This window comes from Heterodontus francisci, chromosome 45, assembly GCF_036365525.1.
Source record: "Heterodontus francisci isolate sHetFra1 chromosome 45, sHetFra1.hap1, whole genome shotgun sequence".
Lineage (NCBI taxonomy): Eukaryota > Metazoa > Chordata > Chondrichthyes > Heterodontiformes > Heterodontidae > Heterodontus > Heterodontus francisci.
The window spans coordinates 10175658-10189426 of record NC_090415.1 but is presented as its reverse complement, the minus strand read 5'-3'; the positions used below and the strand labels follow the sequence as shown (position 1 = coordinate 10189426).

Below are 13769 nucleotides of genomic sequence, written 5' to 3'. Positions count from 1 at the left end.
ATGTGGATTTTGCTATGTACCTCAGTTACTTTATGTGTATGTGCTTTATTCTGTTTCTGTGCATCTGTGGTGAGCTTTACATTTTCCCTGTACCTATCAGCATCACACTTCTTTGTATGGCCATTATTCTGCACTTGTTGGTTTATGGTACTGCTTGAATTACTCTTTCCCTCTCATTCCCTGATATGCTACTATAGATTTTCCTCTGTACTTGTAAGATTCTGCTGCATGATAATGTTGTTTCTCAGTCTGTCTGCGTCTGGTATGCTATTGTAAGATTTACTGTGTGCCCATCAGCTTCTGGTATTTAAATATGAAGTTCACATTGTAACATTCAATTTGATCTGTGTGAATCTGCTTCTGCCTTGAACTGACAGTTTCTGTTCTGTGAGTGTACATTTACAAGTGTGCTTGTTAATTTCTGCTAAATAACTGTTTGTTTTACTCTGTGCATGTCAGTTGCTGCAATGGGAAGCTGGGAAAGGTTGCATGCGCGCCTTTTCTCCATTGCTCTGCAGTTTGGTTTTATTCTTGATATAATTATCCAATAATGTTTTCAGGATCTCGATTGAATCTACCCCCAACACACTCGATGTTATTCCTCTCCAATTTCAGATATTTACAAAGGAATGGGAATATTCTTGCATGACTCACTTTTAGCCAGTAGATGGCATCAGTCTACAATCATTTGGATCTTGTGATTTGTGTACACACATATCGACCGCAATGGGTCTGCTGCTGCCCGGGGAGTTCTCCAAGCACGCCGCCTTGGCAGGGACAGAAACACTGACGAAGTTTACCAGTTCTTTGCAGATCCTCACAATGTACAGGCTGCAAACGATTTTTTAAATTTGAAAAGCCCGCCAATATATTTGTAAAATATGGAGCAGCTTTAGTGTAGAATATCGCATTGATAGGTAATTTGTACGGTAAAAATAAAATAATATATTTTCCATATTGTGTTATTCGACATTTGGTAACAAGCTCCAATTTCGCTTTTACATTCTGGCATCTATCCGTGTTTACCAAGAACAAAGAAAATTACAGCACAGGAACAGGCCCTTCGGCCCTCCAAGCCTGCGCCGATCCAGATCCTCTATCTGAACCTGTCGCCTATTTTCTAAGGGTCTGTATCTCTTTGCTTCCTGCCCATTCATGTATCTGTCTAGATGCATCTTAAAAGTCGCTATCGTGCCCGCGTCTACCACCTCCGCTGGCAACACGTTCCAGGCACCCACCACCCTCTGCGTAAAGAACTTTCCACGCATATCCCCCTAAACCTTTCCCCTCTTTTACGCTGCCTTTTTTGAAACATTCTGTTACCAGCGGGAAGAAAGTCTCTTTCACAGCATTCTCCAACCAGGTACATTTCAGGTCAATTTTCGTAATGATACCGCATCACTGATTCTAGATTGATTCTTATTCATGGGAGACAACAGCGGTGTGTCGATTTTCAATGTCAGGTGTCAAAGAGTGAGACGGAGGGTTCCGACACCTCTGGGGGTTCCAGATAATGTACTTAAGTATTGAGGTCAAACTTGAACTAGGGACATAAGTGACTGCGAAGTGATGTATGTGCGTTAAATCAGCTTTTATTATCGAAATACAGAAAAGGGGCCGAATATGAACACGTCCGAGAACAAACCTCACAAATGGTCAGTGGCCAGTAATTTATGTACGGGACATTATTAGTTAGAGACAGAAAGATCGCACGGGCAGTGAAACTGCATTAACCAGAATCTATGGGAGTAAAACAGAGATCACAAAGGCAAGGACACTTGATATATAAATCAATATAAGTCGATACTATACAGACAATGTTGTAGCTTTTTCAGAGAAGTTGTGGGTGGCTCTTAAAAGAGCCTTTTTGTGTTTTGGGTGTGTTTCAGTACATTGCGGATATTTACTTGGAGCTGGTGTACTTGGTGACCGCCTTTGTACCTTCCGACACGGCGTGTTTGGCCAGCTCCCCGGGTAGCAGCAGGCGCACGGCGGTCTGGATCTCCCGGGAGCTGATGGTCCTGCGTTTGTTGTAATGGGCCAGGCGGGAAGCCTCACCCGCGATTCGCTCGAAAATATCATTCACAAACGAATTCATGATGCTCATGGCCTTGGAGGAGATGCCGGTGTCAGGGTGAACCTGCTTCATCACTTTGTACACGTAGATGGAGTAACTTTCTTTCCTGGATCTTCTCCGTTTCTTGCTGCCCTTTGCTGGCGCCTTCTTCAGAACTTTCTTAGCGCCCTTCTTGGAAGGTGCTGCAGTTTTCTTCTCGTCAACCATGATCACGATCAACTTCAGACACAGAATAACCGAAACTTTGCCCGGAGCTCTCATTTTATAGGCATCCCCAGAACCCTATGCTAATGAAGGTGGGAGAAAACCATGTTCATGATTGGCTGGTTTACAATGATGTCACTGCCTGATGTTCTGTATCTATCTGATTGGGTATCTAAAGTAACCAATCACATTTTGTGCTTCTCACAGCCACAAACTGTCGCAGCAGTCAGATCGTCCAAACCCCTTTGCCCGCCCTTATCCATCTACATCAGTGACTTTCTGAGTCCCTCTTCCTCATCAACCATTTCTATTTTGCTAGTACGAACTCGTCTCTTTTTTCACTCTACGCATAATTTCTCTATAGTTCCCTTCCTCATCATGAAGTAGCGCCCCTCTGCACTTCCGTCCATCACCAGGACGTAGCCGTCCAGTGCAGTTGGTGTCAGACGGGGCAAATGCGAGCATTGAAGTGCAAGTCCTTAAATACATGTAGCGTACCAAATAAGGTTGATCAGCTGCAGGCACCAGACGCCACATTCCAGATTTCTTTAGTGGCAATTACATAATTCTGGCTGAAACAAGGGGAGGCAAGGGAACTTAGTATTTCTCACTATAAATATTCAGGAAAGATAGGTCTGAAAAAATATGGAGAGTTATGGAGTGGAAATAATTGATCAAATAGACTATAACACTGGCAGGGATGACGTTTTTAAGGAGTTAAAAACAGAATCTATTTGGTCATAAATACGGAACAAAGCAGGAGGAAGTGCATGGACATTCTGGGTCGCCAAATATTTATCCTTCCCTGCAGGGCATGTGAATGTGGGATTCATTCTGTGTCCATCAGTATGTTGTATTTAACCGGGGCATTTATTCCGTATCTGTCAGTCTATGGTCAATGATTATGCGATTTAATTCAAAATTTTCAATATTCAATCGGTGATTCTGTTTTTTTTTTCTTCTCTCCGTGACATTCAATTTCTAAGTGGGTTATTATGGGTTTTATTCTGTACCTATTAGCTTCTGCTCAGAGACTGTGAATTTTACTATGTATCTGTTAGTCTCTGCTTTTGGAGTATGGGCCATTCTCTTTATCTGTTATTTCTGAATTGTGAATTTGGATTTTAATCTGCACCTGTCAGTTTCTGGTATGGAAGGTTGTTTGATTTTACCTCTGTGCCTGTTAGTAAGCGGCATTTCTCTGTGGCTTTCCACTGAACATGTTAATAGACAACACGTGAATGATGTCTCCAAACTGCATGTCACTCTCTGCTTTGGAGACCTCAACTGTGTTCTGTACCCAACAAACGTTGACATGAGTTTGGGTTTTAACTGGTTCCTGTAAATCTGTTGTATGAAAGTATTTTTTTGAAGAGGTGACTAAGGTAGTGGACAGGGGAGAGTCCATGGATGTTATTTATATGGACTTCCAGAAGGCATTTGATAAAGTCCCACATAAGAAACTGTGAACTAAGGTAGAAGCCCATGGAGTTGTGGGCAAATTAATGACATGGTTAGAAAGTTGGTTGAGTGGTAGGCGGCAGAGAGTGGGGATAATGGGTAAGTACTCCGATTGGCAGGATGTAACTAGTGGTGTCCCGCAGGGATCTGTGTTGGGGCCTCAATTATTCATATTATTCATTAACGACTTGGATGATGGCATAGTAAGTCATATATCCAAATTTGCTAATGATACAAAGTTAGGCTTCATTGTAGACAGTCTAGATGATAGCATAAAATTGCAAAGAGATATTGACCGACTAGGTGAGTGGGCAAAACTGTGGCAGATGGATTTCAGTGTGGGCAAGTGTGAGTTTATCCATTTTGGACCAAAAAAGGATAGAGTCGGGTACTTTCTAAACAGGAAGAGGTTCAGTCCAGTGGATGTGCAAAGAGACTTGGGAGTTCAGGTGCATAGATCTTTAAAAGGCCCAGTCAATATTAGGGAAGTTAAAATCACCTACTATTACAACCCTATAATTCCTACACCTATCTGTGATTTCCCTACATATATGCTCCTCCACTTCCTTCTGACTATTGGGGGGCCTATAGTATAATCCCATCAAATTATTCACCCCTTTCTTATTTCTAAGTTCTACCCATATGGCCTCGTTGGACATTCCCCCGGGATATCCTCTCTAAGTACTGCCGTGATGTTCTCCCTAATCAATAGTGCAACTCCCCCTCCTCTCTTACCTCCACCTCTGTCACGCCGGAAAGATCGGTACCCCAGAACATTGAGCTGCCAGTCTTGCCCATCCCTCAACCACGTTTCCATAATAGCAATAATATCACAATCCCATGTACCGATCCATGCTCTGAGTTCATTTGCCTTACCTGTAAGGCTTCTTGCATTAAAGTAAATGCCGTTCAGCCTACCAGAACTTCCAAGCTCCCTGTCCTGCCTCTGCCCGGTCTGCCTGCTGGACTTGCTTGCTTTAACCTCTACATTTGCCTCAACTATCTCATCTGAGAGACTACTACTTTGGGTCCCACCCCCCTGCAAGACTAGTTTAAACCCTTCCGAGTAGTGCTAGCAAGCCTCCATGCTAGGATATTGGTCCCCTGCCAGTTTAGATGCAACCCGTCCTTCTTGTACAGGTCACCTCTGCCTGGTGCTGCTCGTGGCATGTTCTCCTGCAATCTTTATTGAACCAGGGTTGGTCTCCTGGCTTGATGGTAATGGTAGAGTGGGGGATATGCCGGGACATGAGGTTAGAGATTGTGGTTGAGTACAATTCTGCTGCTGCTGATGGCCCACAGCGCCTCATGGATGCCCAGTTTTGCATTGCTAGATCTATTCGAAATCCATCCCATTTAGCACGGTGATAGTGCCACACAACACGAAGGAGGGTGTCCTCAATGTGAAGGCGGTACTTCATCTCCACAACGACTGTGCGGTGGTCACTCCTACCAATACTGTCACGGACAGATGCATCTGGGGCAGGCAGATTGGTGAGGACGATGTCAAGTATGTTTTACCCTCTTGTTGGTTCCCTGACCACCTGCCACAGACCCAGTCTGGCAGATATGTCTTTTAGGACATGGCCAGCTCGGTCAGTAGTGGTGCTACTAAGCCACTCTTGGTGATGGACATTGAAGTCCCCCACTCAGAGTACATTCTGTGCCCTTGCCACCCTCAGTGCTTTCTCCAAGTGCTGTTCAACATGGAGGAGTACTGACTCATCAGCTGAGGGAGGGCGATAGGTGGTAATCAGCAGGAGGTTTCCTTGTCCATATTTGACCTGATGCCATGAGACTCATGGGGTCCAGATTCAATGTTGAGGACTCCCAGGGCAACTCCCTCCCGACTGTATACCTCTGTGCTGCCACATCTGCTGGGTCTGCCCTGCTGGTGGGATAGGCCATACCCGGGGATTGTGATGGCAGAGTCTGGGACATTGTCTGTCAGGTATGATTCCGTGAGTATGACTATGTCAAGCTATTGCTTGACTAGTCTGTGGGACTACTCTCCCTACTTTGGCACAAGCCCCCAGATGTTAGTAAGGAGGGTCGACAGGGCTGGGTTTGCCATTGTCATTTCTAGTGCCTCGGTCAATGCTGGGTGGTCCATCTGATTTCTTTCCTTTTTATTAATTTCGTAGCGGTTAGATACAATTGAATGGCTTACTAGGCCATTTCAGAGGGCATGTAAGTGTCAATCACATTGCTGTGCATCTGGAGTCTCATGTAGGTCAGACCAGGTAAGGACAGCAGATTTCCGTCCCTAAAGGACATTAGTGTACCAGTTGGGTTTTTACAACAAGCGACAATGGTTTCATGGCCATCATTAGACTAGCTTTTTAAATCCAGATTTATTAATTGAATTCAAATTCCACCTTCTGCTCTGTTGGGATTTGAACCCATGTCTCCAGAGCAATACCCTGGTTCTCTGGGTTACTAGTCCAGTGTCAATACCACTACGCCACCGCCTTTCATGTGGCGAAATAATGTGTGCCTCATTTTTGGCAATTGGGGCCTGCATGACAACATTCTAACTCTCCAAAGCCGTTCTACCACCTAAAAGCCACAAGTGAGGAGTGTGATGGTATACTCTCCACTTCTCTGGATGAGTGCACCTCCAAAATCACTCGTGAAGCTCGACACCATCCAGAACAAAGCAGCAGGTTTGATTGCCATACAGTTCACCAGCTTAAACATTTACTTCCTGCACCACTGGCACACTGTGTAGCATCTACAAGATGTAATGCAGCAGCTCGAGAAAGCTTCTTCAACAGCACTCTCCAAACATGCCATCCCTGCTACAGATAAGAACATTAGCAGCAGGCGCACGGAAACACGATCACTTCCAAGTTCACCTCCAAGTCACAACACCATCCTGTCTTGAAATTATATTACCATTCCTTCACTTCCACTAGGTAAAAATCCTGGAAATTTCTAACTAACGGCACATTGGGTGCACCTGCAACACACAGACCGCATTGTGCAAAATGGTGCCTCGCCATTACCTTCTAAAGGGCATTTAGAGATGGACAATTCCTGGCCTTTCTAGCAACTTCCACATTCCATTCACAAATACTACTTTTAATAGAAGAGAATTCTGTATGTGAATGCCATTCATTTTGCATCCTTTATCTGTCATTCTCTGGAACTGAATGTGTGCGTGAGAGATTCATTATATATTATTCATTCTCTGCTTCAGTGTGTCAGTGTTCGACTAATTCTGTCTCTGTTACTTTCTGGTACTGTGTGAGAGCTTCAGATTAAGTCTGCATTAATCATTAGATCCTGAAAGTTTGTGCGCTGTATTGCTTTATAACTGAACGCCGCTGGTACTGAATGCAAATGTAATATTCATGCAGTTTCTCAAACTGTACATGAGTGAGATTTGTTCTGTATCTGTTCATCTCATTCACCGGGCACAATTGTCGGATTCATTCTGTATCTGCCAGTCTGGTGCTATGTGTGCGTCTGGGATTCACTCTGTATCTGTCAGCCCTTGAATTAAATTTGTATGTGAGATTTATTATGTGTTCACGAGTCTCTGCTTCAATATGTGAGTTTCGTTCTCCATCTGTACCTGTCAGTCTCTGTTCCTGTATGTGAATTTGTATTTATTCTCTGCCAACCGCTGGTACTGTGTATGTCTGAGATTCATTCTGTTAGCATCAGCCATGAGGACTCTGTGAGTGTGGGGCTCAAACTCTATAATCTCTATATTTCATGCATAGTATGAGGTTAAATCTGTAACTGTTAGTGAATGTTGCTGTGTGGTAGTGGGATTGATTCTGTATCTGTCAGTCTGTGGTATGGGATGTGATTGTATGATATATTCTGTATCTGTTAGTCCCTGGAATCGTGTGTGAGTGTGGGATACTTTCTGTGTCTGCCATTTTCTGGTACTGAATGTGAAAGCTAGTTTAATTCTGTATCTGTCAGTCTTTGGTACTTCATGTAAAAGAGATTTTAATTTTGTATCTGTCTATCTCAGGTACTGTGTGAGTGTGAAATTAATTCTATACATTGCAATCTAAGGAACTGAAAGTGAGTTTATGAATCAGTCTTCATGTCAGTCCATGGTATTGCATGTAAATATATGACTCTTTGAGAGGTGTAAAAGTAATAGGGTAATAATAGTAGGGGATTTCAACTTCCCCAATATCAACTGGGATAGTCTTAGTGCAAATGGTTTAAAAGGGGCGGAATTCTTAAAATGCATACAGGAGAGCTTTCTGAGCCAGCACGTAGAAAGTCCTACAAAGGAAGGGGCAGTACTGGATCTAATCCTAGGGAATGAAACCGGTCAAGTGGTAGAAGTGTCAGTGGGGAACATTTCGGGGATAGTGACCGTAACTCTGTAAGATTTAAGGAAGTCATGGGAAAGGACAAAGATGGACCAAAAATAAAGGTACTGAATTTGGGGAAGGCCGATTTCAATATGATAAATCAGGATCTGGCCAAAGTGGACTGGGAGCAGCTACTTGTAGGAAAGTCTACATCACATCAGTGGGAGCCATTCAAAGAGTTAATAGTGAGAGTTCAGAGCCAACATGTACCGTTAAGATGAAGGGTAGGACTAACAAGGGATATTGGGGATTGGATCAGGAAAAAAAGAGGCTTATGGCAGATCCCAAGTGCTTAAAAACAACGGAGGCACTAGAGGAGTATCGAAAGTGTAGGGTGGCACTTAAAAAAGTAATTAGGAGAGCGAAGAGGGGGTATGAAAAAACACTGGCGGGCAAGTTAAAGGAAAATCCCAAGGCGTTTTATAAGTATATTAAGGGTAAGAGGATAACCAGGGAAAGAGTCGGGCCCATTAGGGACCAAAGTGGCAATCTGTGTGTGGAGCTGGAGGACATAGGTGAGGTGTTAAATGATTACTTTTCACCGGCCTTCACTGTGTAGAAGGACGATTTAGGTGTAGCGATCAGGGAGGGGGCTTGTGACATGCTTGAACATATTAGCATTGAAAGCGAGGAAGTATTAGCTGTTTTAGCGGGCTTAAAAGTGGATAAATCCTCAGGCCCAGATGAGATGTATCCCAAGCTGTTATGTGAGGCAAGGGAAGGGATAGCAGGTTTTCACAAATTTTCAAATCCTTTCTGGCCACAGGAGAGGTACCAGAGGACTAGAAGACAGCGAATGTGGAACCATTATTCAAGAAGGGTAGTAGAGATAAATCAGGTAATTACAGGCCGGCGAGTCTAACATCAGTGGTTCGGAAAATATTGGAAACAAAATTGAGGGTCAGGATTAATCTCCACTTGGACAGGCAGTGATCATCAGGGATAGTCAGTATGGCTTTGTTAGGGGGAGATCGTGTCTAACTAACTTGAGTGAATTTTTCGAGGAGATGACTACATGTGTCGATGATGTTAAAGCAGTAGATGCTGTATACATGGTTTCAGTAAGGCGTTTGAAAAGGTCCCGCATGGGAGATTGGTTAAGAAGGTAAGAGCCCATGGGATCCAGGGCAATTTGGCAAATTGGATGCTTCTTCTTTGGCCTCCTTGTCTCGAGAGACAATGGGTAAGTGCCTGGAGGTGGTTAGTGGTTTGTGAAGCAGTGCCTGGAGTGGCTATAAAGGCCAATTCTAGAGTGGCAGACTCTTCCACAGGTGCTGCAGATAAAATTGGTTGTCGGGGCTGTTACACAGTTGGCTCTCCCCTTGTGCTTCTGTCTTTTATTTTCCTGCCAACTGCTAAGTCTCTTCGAATCGCCACTCTTTAGCCCCGCCTTTATGGCTGTCCGCCAGCTCTGGCCATCACTGGCAACTGACTCCCACGACTTGTGATCAATGTCACAGGAGTTCATGTCGCGTTTGCAGACGTCTTTAAAGCGGAGACATGGACGGCCGGTGGGTCTGATACCAGTGGCGAGCTCGCTGTACAATGTGTCTTTGGGGATCCTGCCATCTTCCATGCAGCTCACATGGCCAAACCATCTCAAGCGCCACTGACTCAGTAGTGTGTATAAGCTGGGGATGTTGGCTGCCTCGAGGACTTCGGCGTAGGAGATACCGTCCTTTCACCTGATGCCAAGGATTCTCCAAAGGCAATGTAGATGGAATGAATTGAGACATCGCTCTTGGCTGACATACGTTGTCCAAGTCTCGCTGCCCGAGTGCAAAGTATTGAGGACACAGGCTTGATACACTCGGACTTTTGTGTTCCGTGTCAGTGCGCCATTTTCCCACACTCTCTTGGCCAGTCTGGACATAGCAGCGGACGCCTTTCCCATGTGCTTGTTGATTTCTGCATCTAGAGACAGGTTACTGGTGATAGTTAAGCCGAGGTAGGTGAACTCTTGAACTACTTCCAGAGCGTGGTAGCCAACATTGATGGATGGAGCATTTCTGATGTCCTGTCCCATGATGTTCGTTTTCTTGAGGCTGATGGTTAGGCCAAGTTCATTGCAGGCAGCCGCAATCCTGTCGATGAGACTCTGCAGACACTCTTCAGTGTGAGATGTTAATGCAGCATCGTCAGCAAAGAGGAGTTCCCTGATGAGGACTTTGGTCTTCGCTCTTAGACGGGCATGGTTGAACAACCTGCCATCTGCTATTAAAATTAGCTTAATGACAGGAGGCAAAGGGTGATGGTCGAGGGCTGTTTTTGTGATTGGAAGCCTGCGAACGGTGGTGTACCACAGGGATCGGTGCTGGGACCCTTGCTGGTTGTAGTGTACATTAATGATTTAGACGTGAATCTAGGAGGTATGATCAGTAAGTTCGTAGATGACACGAAAATTGTTGGTGTTTTAAATAGTGAGCAGGAAATCCTTAGATTACAAGGAGATATAATGGGCTGGTAAGATGGGCGGAGCAGTGGCAAATGGAATTTAATCCTGAAAAGTGTGAGGTAATGCATTTTGGGAGGACGAACAAGGCAAGGGAATACACATTGGATGGTAGGACCCTAGGAAGTACAGAAAGTCAGGAGGACCTTGGTGTGCTTGTCCATAGATTACTGAAGGCAGCAGCACAGGTAGATAAGGTGGTTAGGAAGGCATATGGGATACTTGCCTTTCTTAGCCGAGGCACAGAATATAAAAGCAGGGAGGTTATGATGGAGCTATATAAAACGCTAGTTAAGGCACAGCTGGAGTACTGTGTACAGTTCTGGGCACCACACCATAGGAAGGATGTGATTGCACTGGAGAGGGTGCAGAGGAAATTCACCAGGATGTTGCCTGGGCCGGAGCATTTCAGCTATGAAGAGAGACTGAAAAGTCTAGGGCTGTTTTCCTTGGAGCAGAGAAGGCTGAGGGGTGATATGATTGAGGTGTACAAGATTATGAGGGGCATTGATAGGTTAGATAGGAGGAAACTTTTTCCATTCACGGAGTGGTCAAGAACCAGGGGGCATAGATTTAGGGTAAGGGGCAGGAGATTTAGAGGAAATTTGAGGAAACATTTTTTTCACCCAGAGGGTGGTTGGAATCAGGAATGCACTGCCTGAAGAGGTTGTGGAAGCAGGAACCCTCACAACATTTAAGAGGTATTTAGATGAGCACTTGAAACGCCATAGCATACAAGGCTACGGGCCAAATGCTTGAAGATGGGATTAGAATAGTTGGGCTCACAGCTCCAGCGATACTGATTAATTGGTACTGGGTACTCCCTGTGTGGAGTTTGCAAGTTCTCCCTGTGACTGCGTGGGTTTTCGCCGGGTGCTCCGATTTCCTCCCACAGCCAAAGACTTGCAGGTTGATAAGTAAATTGGCCATTGTAAATTGCCACTAGTATATTCTTTGGGCCTCCTTATCTCGAGAGACAATGGATACATGCCTGGAGGTGGTCAGTGGTTTGTGAAGCAGCGCCTGGAGTGGCTATAAAGGCCAATTCTAGAGTGACAGGCTCTTCCACAGGTGCTGCAGAGAAATCTGTGTGTCGGGGCTGTTGCACAGTTGGCTCTCCCCTTGCGCCTCTGTCTTTTTTCCTGCCAACTACTAAGTCTCTTCGACTCGCCACATTTTAGCCCTGTCTTTATGGCGAACGCTGGCAACTGACTCCCACGACTTGTGATCAATGTCACAGGATTTCATGTCGCGTTTGCAGACGTCTTTAAAGCGGAGACGTGGACGGCCGGTGGGTCTGATACCAGTGGCGAGCTCGCTGTACAATGTGTCTTTGGGGATCCTGCCATCTTCCATGCGGCTCACATGGCCAAGCCATCTCAAGCGCCGCTGACTCAGTAGTGTGTACAAGCTGGGGATGTTGGCCGGCTCAAGGACTTCTGTGTTGGAGATACGGACCTGCCACCTGATGCCAAGTATTCTCCGGAGGCAGCGAAGATGGAATGAATTGAGACGTCGCTCTTGGCTGACATAGGTTGTCCAGGCCTCGCTGCCACAGAGCAAGGTACTCGGACTTTTGTGTTCCGTGTCAGTGCGCCATTTTCCCACACTCTGTTGGCCAGTCTGGACATAGCAGTGGAAGCCTTTCCCATGCGCTTGTTGATTTCTGCATCTAGAGACAGGTTAATCAGTATCGCTGGAGCTGTGAGCCTGCGGTGCTAACTACTGCACCACTGTGCCACCTGCTTAAATGGGAATTTAAGTGAGTCTTGAAAACTGAACATGTCGTCAATCTTTAATTCTAAAAGGTATAATATATTAACTATATCTAAATTCTACCTAATTAAGCCTACGTTTCATCACATGCAGTCTCCTCCATCCACACAACCCGCCAAGATATCTGTGCTCAAGTAATTCTGGTCTCTTACGCATCCTTGATTTTAATCGCTCCACCATTAGTGGCTGTGCCTTCAGTTCCCTAGGTACCAAGCTCTGGAATACCTTCCTTCCACCTCTCCTCCTCGCTTTCCTCTTTTAAAACACTCCTTAAAACCTATCTCTTTGACCAAACTTCTCGTCATCTTACCTAACAACGCCTTTTGTGGCTGAGTGTCATAATTTGTTTTGTAACATTCCTGTGAAGCACCTTGGGGTGTTTTATTATGTTAAAGGCATAAATATAAATATGTTGTCGCATCTTTGAGTTTCTGATATGTTATTGTGGCTTTTCATCTGTCGCCGTCAGTTTCTGTTATGTGAGTGTTGGTTTTAAGCTGTATCTGCTAGCTTTGCATCTGTGAGCATGTGCTTATTCTGGATCTCTTAATGTTTATTATATGAACACGGGCATTTATCTGCATCTGTCATTTTAATATTTTTTTTGTATGTGATTCTATGTTTTAATCCGTAGTTTTCAGTTCTGGTAGGTATAAATGTGTTTATTCTGCATCTATCAATGTCTGGCATGTGAGTGTATGCTTTATTCCTGCCTTTTAATTTCTATTATGGAAAGGTTGATTTTACTCTTTAAGTCTCAGTCTGTGATGCGTGTCTAAGGTCTTTAGGTTGTACCTATCAGCCTCTGTCATGGGAGTCTGTGTTTATTCTCTGGCTGCCTGTTTCTGGTATGTGAGTGTTTTTTTATTTTTTTTTTATTTTCTGTACCAACAGCAATGAGAGGATATGAAAAAATATTGGCAGGTAAAATCAAGAAAAAAAAAAATCAAAGTTGTTTTATCAGTACAATAAGAACAAGAAGATAACTAAGGAAAGGGTAGGGCCTATCAGATGGACAAGGGAACTTACAGATGATGTGGGCAGGGTTCTTAATGAGCTTTTCGCCTCTGTCTTCACAAAGGAGAGGGATGATGGAGACATTGTAGTAAAAGAGGAGGAGTGTGAAATATTATATACGATTAGCACAATGAGAGAGGAAGTACTGGAGGGTCTGACATCCTTGAAGGTGGATAAATCACAGAGCCAGATGGATTGCATCCCAGGTTGTTAAAAGGAAGCCAGGGAGGAAATAGCGGATGCACTGAGGATCACCTTCAAATCCTCACTGGATGTGCAAGATGCCAGAGGATTGGAGGCCTGTGAACATTTTACCATCGTTTAAAAAGTGTGCGAGGGGTAGACCAAATAATTAAGGGCTAGTCAGTCTGTCCTCGGTGGTGGTAAATTATTAGAATCAATTCTGAGGGACAGGATAAACTGCCACTTAGCAAGG

At 44.5% G+C, this 13769-nt stretch overlaps 1 protein-coding gene across 1 annotated transcript; it reads right to left on the bottom strand.

Annotated features, from left to right (window-relative positions):
• Window positions 1-1660: 1660 nt before the first annotated feature.
• LOC137356297 (histone H2B 7-like) lies at window positions 1661-2289 on the bottom strand. Its single transcript, XM_068022171.1, has one exon. It carries the CDS (start codon window positions 2282-2284, stop codon window positions 1904-1906), a length of 381 nt encoding a protein of 126 aa, XP_067878272.1. The 5' UTR covers window positions 2285-2289; the 3' UTR covers window positions 1661-1903.
• Between the last annotated feature and the right edge of the window lie 11480 nt (window positions 2290-13769).

Excerpts from the sequence above, each read along its gene's own strand:
- LOC137356297 (XM_068022171.1), bottom strand. The coding sequence starts at position 2,284 with ATGGTTGACGAGAAGAAAACTGCAGCACCTTCCAAGAAGGGCGCTAAG.